Raw genomic sequence first — 16,553 nt, 5'->3', positions numbered from 1 at the left:
GCATTTTTAGAAACAGTCCAGAGCAGATAGCAGAAGAAATGATTCCAATTCTTGGTCCAATGTCTTGGGCAACTTCGTACCCCCTGACCCTCCACACCCTGACCTATGCTCACGTTCATAGCACCTGCTCATGACCTCGTGCTGAGTACTGTCTTACTAATATTGAGTGATGGGTGGATGAATTTTTCCTATCTTTAACACGTGATGTGGCTTTTCTAATTTTCTGAGCTTTCTTGGGTCAGTCCCTGTTGTCTCAATTTGCATGAACAATATACATCAGTTGGCATGGAAGAAAACTCATTAAAAATTTCCCCTTAGTTTTGATGAAACAGAAAAATATACCTGAGTCATACAGACATAGGGAACAGACTTGTGGTTGCCAAGGAGGTTGTTTGGGATTAGCAGATGCAAACTAGTATTACATAGGATGGATGACCAAGGTCCTACAATATAGCACAGGGAAGTATATTCAATAGCCTGTGATAAATCATAATGGAAAAGAATATGAAAAAGAATGTATATCTATGTATAAATGAATCACTTTGCTGTACAGCAGAAATTAACACAGCATTGTAAATCAACTATACTTCAATAAATTTTTTTTTTAATTTTAACAAAGGTGCACAAAAATGAAATATATATACCTGAGTCAGCCATTCCATGTTTGTGTATTTGCTTGTTGGTTTATTTGGGGTTTTTTTGTTTTTCTAACATCTTTATTGGAGTATAATTGCTTTACAATGGTGTGTTAGTTTCTGCTTTATAACAAAGTGAATCAACTATACATATACATATGTCCCCGTATCTCTTCCCTCTTGCGTCTCCCTCCCTCCCACCCTCCCTATCCCACCCCTCTAGGTGGTCACAAAGCACCGAGCTGATCTCCCTGTGCTGTGCGGCTGCTTCCCACTAGGTATCATCGGTTTTACATTTAGTAGTGTATATATGTCCATGCCACTCTCTTGATTTCGCTTCTGGCAAAGGATGGTGACATCATTTGAATTCTAATTTGCTGTCAGCTCCACCATTGAAAAAAAAAAAAGCCAGAATGAAATTATTCTCAACAAAGGGAGACTTTAAGCTCTGGGAATCAAAAAGTAAAAAGTAGGGCTTCCCTGGTGGCGCAGTGGTTGAGAGTCCGCCTGCCGATGCAGGGGACACGGGTTTGTGCCCTGGTCCGGGAAGATCCCACATGCCGCGGAGTGGCTGGGCCCGTGAGCCATGGCCGCTGAGCCTGCGCGTCCGGAGCCTGTGCTCCGCAACGGGAGAGGCCACAACAGTGAGAGGCCCACGTACCACACACAAAAAAACAAAAAAGTAAGAAGTATTAAATGCACGTCAGACCTTGATTCATTTTTTGAAACCAAAATTGTATTTCAGCAAAAATAGTCAATTAAAAGTTTGCTCATCAATTGTCAAAGATTTATTTCTGAACCATAATATCAAACCCACAGGAACAAATACACACAAATGGCTCAGAAACAATGTCTGGTCTCTCTTGGAGGAGAAAAATGTCTTTGCCACCAGGGCAAGGAATCTGTTATTCTGTGTAGCTTTCAGAAGAGAGGTCACACGTTTTCTCGTATTGATTTTACTTCCTATTTGGTAGCAAAATAATGTGAGACGAGGCAATGAACATTCCTGGCGAAGAGCCCAGATGTTAAAAAATACGTGTCGGGACGTTTCTGAATTCCATCTTTTTCCCAGAGATTTCATGTCAGATGAGCACACGTTGCCCTACATTAGGGACACAGCCTAATGTAGGGTTAGTTTGGTGCAGTTTAGGGTGGTCTTCTGACGACCCCGTACTTAACACAACCAGTTGGATTCCAGATGTGTGGGCAGAATTACCCGGCAGTTCCGTTGCACAGCTGGGGCTGCTCCAGCCGGCAGTTCCTAAGAATCTGCCACCAAGGCACAAGCAGGTCACACGTGGAAGCCACGTCCCTACTTGCCCTAGTCTTTACAAAGAGATAGGGAAAGGGGACATTTTATTCTGGTGAAGGTTGAAAGAGGGCAGAAGGGATTTTGAAGAACTGCAACGTGGTTAACTTGATCTGAAATGATTTTCAATGTCCCTGTATCTTCAGGCAATGTCAGGAACACGGAGAAGCTGAGCTATGACAAGCAACGCCAGTATGAGATCCTGGTGACCGCCTACGACTGTGGACAGAAGCCTGCAGCGCAGGACACCCTGGTGCAGGTGGACGTAAAGCCAGTTTGCAAGCCTGGCTGGCAAGGTGGGCCTGCTCTTGTCAGTACTGTTGGGTGAAGGCAGCTTGGCCATGTGTATAGGAGGTGCTTGGACTTGCCCTCCAATCATCACAGTGCATCACTAGAGGAATTTGTAAAGCACAGGCACTCTGCTGTGAGAAATAGAGTAGCCTGTTTGTTCTTACAACTCCTGGGCGATAGAGTACCCCCATTTTACAGCTGAGAATGTCCAAGGCACCTCATCCAGCTCGTGTGCCCAGTTTGTCCAGTGTGCCCTTTCTCAAGTCTCATGACCTCTTCCTATCAATAGGAATTGTCCCACAGTGCTCAGGAGAAAGGGCCAATTCACTTTACCTTAGGGTTCGGAGTTCAGCTGGTGCATTTCAAGTTTTAATAATTGCTCAGCACCTGGGGAAGGTTGCGTGTTCCTTGGGCTTGCACAGAGGGCGTACAGGCAGAGGCTGGAGATCCAGAATCCAGCCTCTGTGTTAGGGGGTTTCTGAAGTGTTGGCTCTGGTAATGGAGAAGCAATGGCCTTCGATGGAGGTGAATATCTGTGCTAGTTTAGATCTTTTAGGATGCAAAGACAGAAGGTTCAGGTTACCCTTTGAGGATGCAGGTGTAGCAATGAACTAAGGGGAAATAAGGATGGGAAGGCCAGCTGCAGAGATGCAGCTCGCAGAGGATTGGATGGTTTATGGAATAACAAGAGCTCTTGTGGTGGCACCAATAGTTCTGGTGGCCGAGCAGGGATGCTGGAGTTATCTCTGTGCCACCGTTTTGGTTGTTGATGCTGTCGCAGGGTTCTGCTTACACATAACTTAGGGCGCGCCATGGTTTCATCCACTTTGTGCCTCTGTCTGCTGCCTTCCCTTCATAGGTCTTAAAAGCTTCAGGGCCCCTGTTACATTCTACCTCTTTCTCTGTGTCTATCGCTCTGTATCTTTCATTCTTAACTCCCCAAGAGAGGGTGCGATTAGCTGTGTTGGTCGTTCATGTCCCTATGGGACAGGCTGACGCCAGACCACATATAGGTCACTGGTCAGACCTTGAATGGCTGCCTTTTAGGCAGGCATTTATTCCTAATCCAATTCAGCAGGCCAGACTGGCAGGACCTCATGGTGCAAAGCAAGGACACCTGAGGACCCACCTGGGTCATTGCCCTCAGATCGTCCCCTGCACAACTTTATCTTCCTTCATCTTGCAACTAGAAAGATGGGAGGGGGTAATTAAATCCACCTCTGGAGAGAACCGGAATCGCTTGCCTTTGAACAAAGTAGACAAGGTGAAATGCTGAGTGGGGGAGACACAGCTAAGACTTGTGAGAGGTAAAGAACAAAGGAGAGTCTTCTCTGTGTCTGTCTATTTCAAGCAAGAGACAGAGAAAAAGGAACAAGCCAGAGTGGGAATCTGTGTGTCCCTGACCTCAGGGGACCTGAACTCTGGTTGAGTGTAATTCACTTGACCCTGAGGACCCTGAGGGCAGGATTCTGTCTCTTTTGTTCACAGTGGAATTTCTCAGGTTTAGCATATGTCTGGCCCCAATGGTAGGTGCTCAAGAAACAGTCATTGAATGAATGTACCAATGAATGAATGAATGAAAAGCTATCTGAGTGAAGAAGAACTCACCTTGTTTTATTTTGACGTGTAACAACTGGCCCCAGTGAAAGTCTCACTTTTGAAAAGAAAGCCTGGGAAGAATATAAAAGCTTTCTAAGCTCCGAACGAGCTCACAATGGGATTTAAGGTGAGGAAAGCAAAACACAAAGCCGTATCTGGAGAATGAACCCAATCTTTTTTGTCTTTGATAAATGAGACACCTACAGATTTGGAATCACATTGAAATATATTTGAATGTAATTTCCTAATGGAGTTTGTACTTGTTTCAGTGTTCAATGTATGCAAAGTGAAACGTGTTGATAATGTTTCATTCTGCGTGTGAAGAATGCGTGGGGCCCCTACCTCGGGGCATGGGGCTGTTTTCAGCTCTAGACAGGGAGGTCCAGGAGGCAGGGATGCTATCCATCTACTGGTGTGTCTGCAGCCCCAGCATTGGGCCAGGCACAAGGCAGGTGATTGGCAAGTGCTGAATGCATGAATGAATGGTGAAAAATGTACCTTTGTGTGGAACAAAGACGAGAAGGAAGCAGCGCCTCCCTGCACCTGCTCACCGTGCCAGGCAAAGCGATGTAAGCAGGTGTAACGTCTGGACCAACTACTTGATGGTGGCTCCCTGCCTAAGTCTGCCAGCCTTGGGTGGGAGAAGCCGACACTGGATTCTCCATCACCCCCCTCCTCCCTCTACCTCACCCACTGTAGACAGCCATTACATCTGTCTCCCCAGCCATTGCCCCAGCAGGCTTTCAGATCACAGACAGGTCCTCCAAGATCTCAGATATGTGTGGTGATGGTCAAATTGTTTTCCTGGCATTCCTATCCCAGGCCCCAGACCTAGAGAGCAATCTTCCGTCCTACCACCGTACTGGTCCACTTTACTCCTCCACTGGGGGCAACCGCCATTTCTGACCAGCCCGTCTCGGGGCTGTTCTCTCTTCTACTCCTGGCCAGGGCTGCAGCCTCAGAGCTCAAAGTGCTCCTTTCTCCAGGGAGGAGCATGACCACAGGTCCCAGATATGTGTCTGGTGTCCAGCCCCTTCTCCCAGCTTTATGGAGCAAACTGGAGTGAGCCATGTTTTACTGGGTTGCTTTTTGTTTGTCTGCTTCGTTTTGTTTTGTTTTGTTAACCACAGATGAAGCAGGCTGTTCCTCACTGGGAGAGCCCATCCGGTTCCTAGGGGAAAGGCTGGTTCTTCCTGAAGCAGGTGTTGGGTGAAGGCTGCACTGTATAAAATAGGAGAGGAACCAAGAGACGGGAGGCCATTCAGGGCACAGTGAACAATGTCAGGAAGCCGGTCTGGCTTGCGAAGGGGGTGTGGACTGGGGAGCAAATGGGGAGCGAATTTGGAGCAGTCGGTGGAGGGGAGGGTTGGTAGCCAAGATTTCGGATGCCAGGGTGAGGAGCCGCCATGCTCCCCAAGCCCCTGGGACCCAGCTGTGAGTGCGGGCTCTGCGGACGTGTGCCAGGCGTAATTGCCCAGAACAGAGGCTCCTCCCTGAGCTGGCTTCTCTCAAGCAATGACAGTCACCAAGCAATCGCAGTTGGCAGTTCAAATTCTTGTACCTGTTCTAAGTCATTCCCCTCCAGGCAGGAGGGGACTGCAGCATAGTGAAAGCAATCCATCATGCTCAGAGCCTTCTGTCTCCCCTGGACCACTCACTTCCAGTCAGTGCCATCGCAAGCCCTTTCTGCGCTCAGCTTGTCCCAGGGAGCTAGCTCTGCTGGAGGAGCAAGGGACCTGCTCACAGCTAGAGCCCTCCCTTTCTCCCAGACTCCAGTGATGCCCCAGGGCATTGGTCCTCTTTTCCATCACAATAACCCCTTCCAGGAATGTAGGGCTGCCGCTTTCCCAAGGCGATGCTGGCCTTACCCAGCTGTACACGAAGGACATCCCACCCCCTGGCTCTGCTGCCACCTGCCTTTCAGACCTTGGCTAAGACATCACCTGCTCGGGCTATGGTATTCCATTCTCTGTCTTTTTTCTGTGGGTGGATATTGTCCTCCCAGAAATGATATGGGCTCCCTGAGGGCACAACCACATTCCTCACGGTCCCTGGCACTCCCCGAACTTTCTGTCCATCACCTAAAAGCTTGCTTACCACCATCACTCACCAATGGCAGAGCAGAGCTTATCAGAGGCTCAGCTGGCAGCAAAGGGAGGAAGGCTTTGCATCCATAAAATGACCCCAGGGTACCAGGTATATGCGCCTTGCTCTGACGTGAGTTTTGTCTTCTCGGCTGTATTCTGTGAGTATAATTCTGAGTAGATGGTGAGGGTCAGCTTTCTCTGCAGGGGTAGGTGGAGATTTGCCTAAGGAAATGTCACTCCCATTCTCAGCTGCCCAGGGCAGAAGAGCATCCTCAAAGCATCAGCTAGACCTGTGTGGGTGAGAGGGAGGACTAAACCTCTGGGTTTTGTCCTGAGCTCTGAGAACACGCAGTATCCCTATGGCAGCTCTTATTCACGGAGATGGACGATTCTAATAGGAACCAGAAAAAACGTGTGCCTGCAACGCACATGCTAAAGATGAGCTTGCGCTTTTCATGCCAGGCATCTGGACTCGCAGTCTTCTTAGTGTCTGCTTCCCTTCTGCCAAGCGGTTATAGGTACCCACGCCTGAGGACTTCGGGAAGAATCCGCATCCATCCATGGGTCAGAGCACCACAGAGGATGCAGTGCCCTGAGAGGCTCTCGGGGGGATGGGGGCAGTAACGACAATGGACACAGCCAGAGATGGCACTGCTGACCCCTGCTCATAGGGGCCACGGACTGTGTCCTAGAGGAGCATTTGCAATTCAGTTGCTGGTTTGAGGGTTTTGTTTGTCTAGTGTTTACATTATGTTATGTAATGTCATACTGAGAAACACATCTCTTCTTTTTCCCTTCCTTTATTGTTCTCTATAATCCCTTGGCCCATCTCTTCTATGTTTCAAGCTGAAAACATTGTCTGCACAACACTTACTTAGGACATTTTCCCTTTTATTGTTGCAAGTCAGATTTTGTATTAATTATTACCTGCTCCTGCCACCCAAGACCCAAAGTTCAGTCTGTCACTGTCCCCTTTATGAAAAACAGCTCCCCTCTGAAGAGAACCACTATAGACTCTCTCCCTGGCCCTTCACCGTTTCTTTCCCAGGCATGTTACTGACCAGACATCCTGCCATTCTGGATCTGAAGTTCCCACATCAAATCAGCTTTCCAGACTCCAGCCCCCGCAAAATCCCATCTTCATTTTCCGACTTCATCCCACGGCACCATCCCACGGCACCAATTACACCTCGCCCGGCATCAGTTCACCCAACGCTGCAGGTTCCTAGAGCTTCTCCCTCGGGCCCAATTCCTGCCCCTTTTACCTTCACAGTAAGGTGTCTTATTTCATATAGAAAGAAAAGGAGACGCAGCCACATAATGAACCATTTCTTCTCTCTTCTTTTGGGCTTGAATAATTCTCCAGGTGCGTCAAACTGTCTCGGTGTTTCTACCATTCCACAAACCAGGTCTTCGTTAGGAAGGAGAAGGGTGTCTTTGAGAGGAATGCTTCTCAAATCTGAATGTGCGCATGAGCACCTGGGAGGCTGGGTAACATCCAGATTCTGACTTAGTAAGTCTGGGGTCGATCTGCGTGTTCCTGGTCCATGGCCTTCATTTGGAGTGAGAAGGTCCTGCAGAAAATATTTCTAAACACCTAGAGTATGTCTAAGATTTTTGTGTTGAACAGACAGCAGCCTGAAAGCTGCTGGTTGAGATTAATTTTCCCTTAGTTATTCGCATGGTGAGATAACTGAAACTGACACACACGACGCAGTAGGAGATATTCTGACGTGAATTCATTTACCCTTTACGGAAGGCCCACTGTGTGCTGAAAGGCCGAGAATACAGAGGAAAAAAGGCCTACCAGGACTCATAGTATAGAAGGCAATATGGGGGACACAAGCTCTGTTGGAGGGAGCACTGGGGACACAAGGGAGAGACATTTAACCTTGCAGGGGCCCTGGGGCAGAGGCACCTGGGATCAACCTTGAAGGATAATAGTTTTAGCACAGCGAAGAGGAGTGTTCCAGGTTAGGGAGCAGATGTCAGGAAGCTGGGAGGGAGCATGATGTGGCCAGGGACAGCATTGGACAGGCCAGTGGGAACCAGATCAAGAGGGAGACTTCCTGTGTTACCCCAACGGCAGTGGGGAGCCCAGAGGCTTTCATGCCCTGGCGTGATGAGGGGTGATCTTGGAGAAGAAGGACTTTCTGGCCAACCACATAGATGGTGGCTGGGATGCAGAAATTGGGGCAGGGAGACCAGCTGAAGAGGATGATTTTCCTGAGTGCACTAAGCAGAGCACTTCTGGAAAAATATCTAAAGTCACGTATTTATTCCAAAACCAATTCAAAGTACTGAGCAGCAAAGGAGATTACATTTTCAGGCAAATCCCATGAGACCCGATAGGCTAGGGGACAAGACGCAGTCAGCATGCCTTGGGTAGAGTAAACCACTGCTAAGCCTTGTCAAGTATATGTTCTGTCCCTTCTGCAGCTGTCCACTTGCCTGCCACCCTGTCAAGGAGAGAAATGCCCAGGCCCCAGGGGTCAGTCGGCTTCACCCTGTCCCTTGCAAAGGTCAGATCAATTATCGATCAAGTACCACAAAGAGCTGACTTAGGTTTGACTACTTCAGAGGCATTGACTTTGGATCACAGAGTGATAAGCCCATGTAGGTACCCAGATTTGCTTAAACAGAAACAGGCAGGCTCAGAAGGTGGCGCTGTGTCCATTGGAGGACTTCTGGTGATGTCACCCTTGTTGCAGGCTGAAAGACAGAGCAAAGGGTGGCTCCTTGCCCTCCGTTCCCTCCTTCACTGTCCTGCCAGGGAGTCCAAGATACTACCATTAGGGTACCAACATTGTGTTCTAAAGGATTGTTAAAAAACAAAATTCAGTGCAGTAAATGTGAAGATCTAATTGGCTTTATTCAACAATTCCTGAATTGGGCAGCGTCCAGTGTTCACAGGGGTTGTAAAAATGGAGGGTTTTTATTGAAGGAGGGAGGGGTGAGAAAGTTACTAGCAAAAGAAAAGAAAGAATTTTTTCTGGCCAGGTCACCTTCTTTTGGGAGAAGGGCAAGGGTCTATTATTCGTATTACCTCTTCTTCCTTTGTGGGATGTAAAGGGTCTCCATTGACCAGAAAATTCCAGACTGTCCAATTAAGATTACATCCCTAGACTATCTTATACACTGGAAACTAATATAATATTGTAAATCAACTATACTTCAGAAGGAAGGAAGGAAGGAAGGAAGGAAGGAAGAAATAAAAAAAGAAAGAAAGAAAGAAAGAAAGAAAGGAAGGAAGGAAGAAAGAAAGGAAGGAAGAAAGAAAGGAAGGAAGTGGGGAGGGAGGGAGGAAAAAGAAAGGAAAGGGAAGGGAAGGAAGGAAGGAAGGAAGGAAAGAAGGAAGGAAAAGAAACAGAAAGAAAGAAAGAAAGAAAGGAAGAAAGAAAGAAAGGAAGGAAGAAAGAAAGGAAGGAAGTGGGGAGGGAGGGAGGAAAAAGAAAGGAAAGGGAAGGAAGGAAGGAAGGAAGGAAGGAAAGAAGGAAGGAAAAGAAACAGAAAGAAAGGCTTACATGCCTGGGGAAGGTCAAAACCGTAGTCAGGTCAGGTATTAAATCTATGTTTGGTATCATGGGCTTTAGCACAGGTAGTGCCTTTTTGGGCCTGTGGTTTTCTTTAACAGTTCCCCCCTTTTGGTCAAACTCTCAGCCTAACTGAGAGATATGATCAAAAGTTACGGCAATAACACCACTCTCACCTATTGCTCTGTAGTTCTCACAGCTTTGTTGATCCTTGGTGTGGTATCTATAGGTCACAGTGTCTTTGCTTAATCCCTGTGACATTCACAGGTCCCAGTTCCAGGCTCATAATGCTTAAGTTGATCATTCTCTTCATTTTTTTTCTGATGTTCCAGTCTTAGGGAGATCATTTGCTTGGTAGTTAGCAACTGCAAACATGCATTTAAAGGGTTTTGAGAGAATACAACACACCAGGGTTATTATTATGATTATAATAAGCACGATAATTCTCAATGTTCGGAGTGCACTTCAGAGCCATGGTCCCCAAGACCCAAACCAATCAAAGAAAGACCCCACTGAAGCAGTGACCCTCTCAAGCCAAGTGGCTTGTTCAGTAATCCTACGTAACTGAGTTTCAACTTCCCTAAAGTGTCAACTCAGGTAGAGCAGGTGGTGTTGGGTACGGCACAGACACCTTGTTCAGCTAAAAGGTAATCAAAGGCTATTCTATTATCAAGAAAAATCTTGACCAGAGAGTATAAAGACCTTTGCTGGACAGCTAGTGCTTTTGCAACAGAATTTGTAATGTCTCCAAGTGTTAAGGAGAGATTTCTGATCATATCTCACTTGTATTTACTCTTAACCAGGAGATGGATTTATTCCCTGCATTTGAAACTGTGCACCTCAGGTTGGGACTTGAACCCGCATGGCCGGGACTCGAACCCGGCCAAAACCCAGACTGGGACTCAAACCCACATGGATGGGACTGGAGCCCAGCCAAAACCCACAGTCTTCCAACTGAGATCACACACCTGGTTTCAGGACTTAATGAAGCTCAGGTTCTTGATGTCTTATCGTAGAAAGAATTCAGTGAGAGACAAAGTGATAGGTAAGAAGTGAATTTATTTAGAAACACACTCCACAGAGTGTGGGCCATCTCGGAAGGTGAGAGAGGCATCAGGGTGTGGGGTTGTCCGTTTTTATAGGAGTGGATAATTTCATAAGCTAATGAGTGGAAGGAGTATTCCAGCTATTTTAGGAAGGGGCGGGGATTTCAAGGAATTGGGCCACTGCCCACTTTTTGATCGGTTATGGTCTTGGAACTGTCATGGCGCCTGTGGGTGTGTCGTTTAGCTTGCTGATATGAGCATATACTGAGGCTCAAGGTCTAGTGGAAGTCAACTTGTCCGCCATCTTGGACCCATTTGGTTCTAATCAGTTTATGTCATGTCCTCAGGCTATGTCATTCTTTCAAAGGCTGTGCCCTGGCTCCTTCCCTCCTGCTTCACATTTACCTGCTCAATCCAGGGGTCAGTCAGGTTTTTAGTGCATGTGGAAAGAGAATCTCCTTTGTCATTTTAGCAGATGAAAGAAAACCAAGTTTTAGTTTCACATAAGTATATTACTGATTGTTGGGCTGCACCCCGCAGGCCTCTAAGGCCTGTGCTTGCCCAGCTTCAAGACCAAAGAAAGAGCCCGGAATCAGCAACAGAGACGTCAGTGGTTTAATGGATGGGGGAGCTTACACGTCTGAAGCAAGGTCCTGCAAGGACACCCCACCACCGCGTGCAGCAGCGGATGGTGGGCAGGACAGGGTGGCAGTCTTCCCTCCCCAGGGGATGGGGAGATTGCCAGTTATATGGGAAACTGACATCAGGTTGGCTCATTAGTTGCCAGGGAAACCAGCAGAGGGGCACACCCCTCACCACCCCGTTGATATGCTGTCACTAGCTGGGACCTGGGGTAAGTATGCAGTCATGCGTGTAGGGTGTAGGTGAAGCAGGCACTGGTCTGGTAGGGGATGTACAGAGAGCAAGAGAACAGCCATCTTGAGTGGCCTGACCATATACTGATAGTAAAGCGTGTTTTAACACCCTTATAATATCGACTCAATTTTCACCAGTTTGATGGATTATACAAGGTAAAATTCCATCTTTTTCTCACTCTCATCAACTTTCTGTACACTATTTAGTTTGTCCTTCATAACCAGAAGTTCTAGTTTAGGCAAAATTACTCTCATTTCCCTTAATAGGAATGCATTTCCATACCTCATATCTTTTCTTAACCAAGAAACACATCCCACTTTCCTTGCATATAAAGTTGTGTCCCTTATTATTACGAATAGCTTTAATTACGTATATGAATTAGAATTCTTAACTCTTAGAAACCTTAATTTCTAGTGAAAACTCAGAAGTAAGCAATTTTGAACCACATGTCAGACGAGCATTTTTTTTAGATTGACAAATTTATGAATGCATTTCATAATTTCTAGAAACATGTGTTTCTTCACAGGACAGTCTTTCAGCGTGACACAAAACATGTTTACTAATGAAACTGTGCACCTCTGATTGGAACTTGAACCCATGGTCTTTTAATTAGAGTCACTCACCTGGTGACTGGACTTACTGAGGCTCAGGTTCTTTGTGTCTCAGCACAGAAGGAATTTAGTGAGAGGCAAAGTGATAGGCAAGAAGTAGATTTATTAACATAGGACACTTGTGAGGGAAGCAAGTGGGCAGGCGAGGGGGCTCTGCCCCACAGATTCAGCAGGCTACATTTTTATAATCAAAGGAAAGTGGAGGAGGGGAGAAGACCACCTTCTTCCTCATTCTTCAAGTAGCTGTCAGGCTTACATCACTACCTCCTCCTTCGTATCAGGCAGGAGAGTGTTTGACGTTATGAGGTCAAACTAGGACTGTTGTAGCGCTTATTCAAATCAGCAGAAGGGTGGTAACGTATACTAAAATATGTTGAATCATCTCAGGTTTCCATATGAGGGTCTCCTACTTAAGAATGTCACCTTTCCCTTAAATTCCTGTCCTTGGTCCTAAGGTTCATTATCTTGATGAACTCAACCGGCAGAATGCAGGCCTCATTTTTTTTCTTTCACTTAGTGACCTCAGGCATATCTCATGCTTTTATTTATGGCCTTATAGTTAAGCAAGCCTGCTTCATTTCTCGACATTCTGATAGCTTTCTTGAGCTATCATTAACTTACAGTGGTCTCCCAAAGTTCCCTAGGTTTCCCTCTCTATAATCCCCTACTGGGACTTCTACAACTACCTGTGTAACTATCCTACTCTATCCCTATTACTAATAGAACCAAATTTATCTTGAGTTTCTTTGCAATAGGAAGCCAAAAGTAGATAAACCTATGTTCAGTAATTAATGTTTCACAATTTTCTTATTTATAAAAGACCTAGATATTTAATACATTTCTACCATTTAACTTTAGAAAACTCAAAAGTTTCAAGTTACCAAAAGAGATTTCAAAGGCTATTTTTAAGTACCTATACCATAAAATATAATTGTTTCTGAAAAGTTTATATATAAATTCTTTCCTATTTACATCTATCTAAAACATTTGCTGTCATCAATCATGTTTAAGTTACCCACAAAAGCTTCATGGGACACTAGACAAAATCAGTCATCATTCTAAGTTATTTTATTTTTTGCTGACAAATTTTGCAACAGAGAAACATGAATCTGACTAATAAAACTGAGCAGAATAAAAGTGGTTTATCTGCATTATGTTCAATGTCAATAACCTTAAAAGGTATGTCTGTTTTAATTAGCTTTTATTTACTAAAGATTATTCTAAATCACGTCAACTTGAAAAATACCTGAGTTAGTTTCTGTTATATTTCTGAAGCAAATGAAACCAACTAGAGCTCTTTTACAAATTAATTTTGGCAATACCATCCAAAAGTAGAAAAACATATCTACATATACATATATAGACAAAGAAACATACTGCTGCACACAGAGAGCTTATAGTTACTAATATTAGTGGAAAAGATTTGTAAGATTTCTAGTTAGCCCAGTTTCCAAATACCTCCTCACTCTTTTTGTCTTTTTCTTCTGGTGAGAAACTTCCCTATTAAGATTGCATCTCAAAGAATGATTCTTTGGTCCTAAAGAAGATAGGAATAGGAAATTTATATCACAAAGGCACAGATTAAGCGCAGTGCAATTCTGTTTCCAATGTCCTGATTTTTGTAAGCATTTTGAGAGGAATAGGTGAGGTTTGGGGATTGGCAAAAAAGAAAAAAAAGGCAGGTGAACTTTGTGGTTTTTGTTTGCTTGCTTTATTATTTTTAATTGAAGTATAGTTGATTTATAATGTTGTGTTAATTTCTGGTATACAGCAAAGTGATTCAAATATATATTCTCTTTCATATACTTTTCCATTATGGTTTATTACAGGATATTGAAGATAGTTCCCTGTAAGGCAGGTGAACTTTGAACTTCTAGAGAGCCACACCTTTGACCCTGCAGAGATTTTCAAGACAAAGACAGTTGTTTCCAATTCCCCAAAGGATTGGGTTGTAGCTTTTGTTTTAGGTACCTTTTATGTCTTCAATTTTTTCATTAGGCTTTTACAGTAAGTCTTTCAATGTAGCTATTTTGGAATTTCAAAAACCATTGTAGACTTCTGCACACCTATTAAAATAGGTATCCCATTCTGTTTGTATGATTTGGGAGCTCTTGCTTTTATGTAAGTTTTTTAAATGATCTATCTATTCCTCATAATGGCCATTGTAATTCCTCTAAGGGCTGACAGCGGTTTGGTAGGTCCCTGGCTACAAATGGAGCTTAACCCATATTTCTATCCAGCTGTGCCCAGCCATAAATGGGGTATAACTTGCATTTCTATTTAGCCATGTTTTGGAACCCTCAAGCTGGTGGCTACCAAGCCCAGCTCTCAGGACACAAAACAAGCTGAGCAAGATTTTGCCATTTTTGTAAATACCTACAGCTTCTGGAATCACAGTGCTCAGACATAAAATAAGAAGGCATGCCGGAGGTGGCACACTCAAGTTTCGGATATAAAGGATCTCATTAGCAATTAGCCTTTATCTACACAAAAGAAGACAGACACGTGCACATTAACATATAGGCAGTAACCAAGAGATGTTTCTGTGTCCTGGCGAAAAGAAGGCCCTGTGTGCACCACCAACAATTCCCATGGAACCTTGGGGAAAGGACTGAACCAGCCGCCCCCAAGGATTGAGGAACTGAGGACTGATTCCAAACAAAATGGAGAACTGCAGCTTCCACAGACCGTCCCCAACATGGAATCTGGGGGAGGATTCCAAGGCCATGAGGAGCTGCACACTAAACTTTCATCAGTTCCCAGTGTGGAATCTGGGAACAGAATCAATGGCTGGGGTTTTCCACTCAAAAACCTGGAAATTGCATTCTGAAAGGCTAAGGGCTTGGCTCCAGGCAGAATCATCTGTCAGCTCAATTGGCTGCAGGCAGAATCATTTACCAGCTCAAGCTGACCTGCCCTGTAAAGGAAGCCAGTTATACTGGGAGCTTGAAAGCAAAGTGAATGGAGCTCAAACTGAGAGGAATTTGCCAATGGCCCTCGGAAGTGGTGAGAAGGACTGTGAACTGAAAAGTATTCATGGGGCACCATGCCTGTGTTCCCTGTTGTCCCCAAATGCCATTGGAAGTTTGCTTCAATCCCACTGCTGCCACCAAATCTGGTAAAAAACAGAATTCAGCCAAGTAAATGTGAAGATCTAATTGGCTTTGTTCAATAATTCATGAATCAGGCAGCATCTCATCTAGTAAATAGGTGCTCCAAGGAGTTGTACAAAATGGAGGGTTTTTATAGAAGGAGTGTGGGCAAGGAGGCTATTAGCAAAAAAAAAAAAAAAAGAAAGGAAGAAAAAGCTAAAGAAAAAAGAAAGAGTTGCTTCAGACCAGGTCACCTTCTTTGGGGTAAAGGGCAAGGGTCTCTCATGCAGATTGCCTCTTCTTCCTTTGGGGGATAGAGAGGGAGCACATGACAGATTACCTTGTTGGTTCTGAGAATAAAATTCCAGACTGGCAGATTAAGATTACGTTTCTTGGGAAGGTTGAAACTGCAATTAGGTCAGGTATAAAATCTAGGTTTGATATCATGGGCTTATCACAAGCAATGCCATTTGTGGCCTGTGGTTTTCTTCTTTAATAGGATAATCTCCACTTAAATTGCAAATGCCAAATGTCACTATTAAGCCAGGGTTCAGCAAAGTATAGCCCACAAGCCAAATCTAGTCAACCTGTTTCTGTGAAACCGTGAGCTACAAAATGGTTTGTACATCTTAAATGCTTGAAAAAAAATCAAAAGATGAATAATATTTTGTGGCACATGAAAATTACATGAAATTCAAATTTTAGTGCCCGTAAATAAAGTTGTTTGGCACACACTACACTCATTCATTTACATATTATCTCATGGCAGCTTTTGCGATACAACAGCAGAGCTGAGTAGTTACATGGGGACCAGATGGCCCTCGAAGCCTGAATATTTACTATGGTCCATTCCAGAAAATGTTTGTTGACACTTGCACCAAGCTATTATTGTCCATTGACTCCTTAGTGGGAAGTTGTTTATTGGAGTACCTAGGACAGCCTAGAAAAAAATGGAACAATAAATGGACACATTTAGACAGAGGCAAAGAATTACAAAAGTCCAAAGCAAGGTTCACTGCACAGAGGACAGATAAGCAATTCTAGCCCATTTTACAGATGAGGAAAACTTAGGCCAAGAGAGACTGAGTGACTTGCCCAAAACCTCACAGCTGGTAAATGGCAGAGATGGAATTCACATTCATGTCAGTCTATCCCAGAGGGACTGGGGTATGAGGAGGAAGGAGGAGGATAGAACAAGGAGGTTGGGAATTTCCAAAGGGGCATGTAACCAGCTTTATAAAAGGGCATCTCAGAAAACTGTTCAGAAAAGACACAACCGGTGTGTCCTTAGGGAACGTATTTAACCTCTCACCTTATCTCCAAAATGGTGAGGAGACTTACCTTGAAAGGGCAGCTAGAGTTCAATGAAGCAATATATAGGTCCCATCTAAAAGGTGCCCAATATTCTTTCTCTCCCCTCTCCCTGACTCACCCAACTCACACTTCCTTGACTGAGCCTGGTCCAGCACACTGT

General features: G+C 44.8%; 1 protein-coding gene across 2 annotated transcripts in view; it reads left to right on the top strand.

Moving 5' to 3' along the window:
* Nucleotides 1–16,553, top strand: part of CLSTN2 (calsyntenin 2) — a 634,178-nt gene that overhangs the window by 491,804 nt on the left and 125,821 nt on the right. For both annotated transcript variants that reach the window (XM_060149165.1, XM_060149164.1), the window contains one exon: nucleotides 2,091–2,240. In XM_060149165.1, the coding sequence (XP_060005148.1) occupies nucleotides 2,091–2,240 (150 nt within the window). The remainder of the gene's footprint in view (nucleotides 1–2,090; nucleotides 2,241–16,553) is intronic.

The sequence above is a fragment of the Lagenorhynchus albirostris genome, chromosome 5 (assembly GCF_949774975.1).
Source record: "Lagenorhynchus albirostris chromosome 5, mLagAlb1.1, whole genome shotgun sequence".
Taxonomy (NCBI): domain Eukaryota; kingdom Metazoa; phylum Chordata; class Mammalia; order Artiodactyla; family Delphinidae; genus Lagenorhynchus; species Lagenorhynchus albirostris.
The sequence above is the reverse complement of the archived record's forward strand: the minus strand, read 5'-3'. Positions and strand labels throughout refer to the sequence as shown.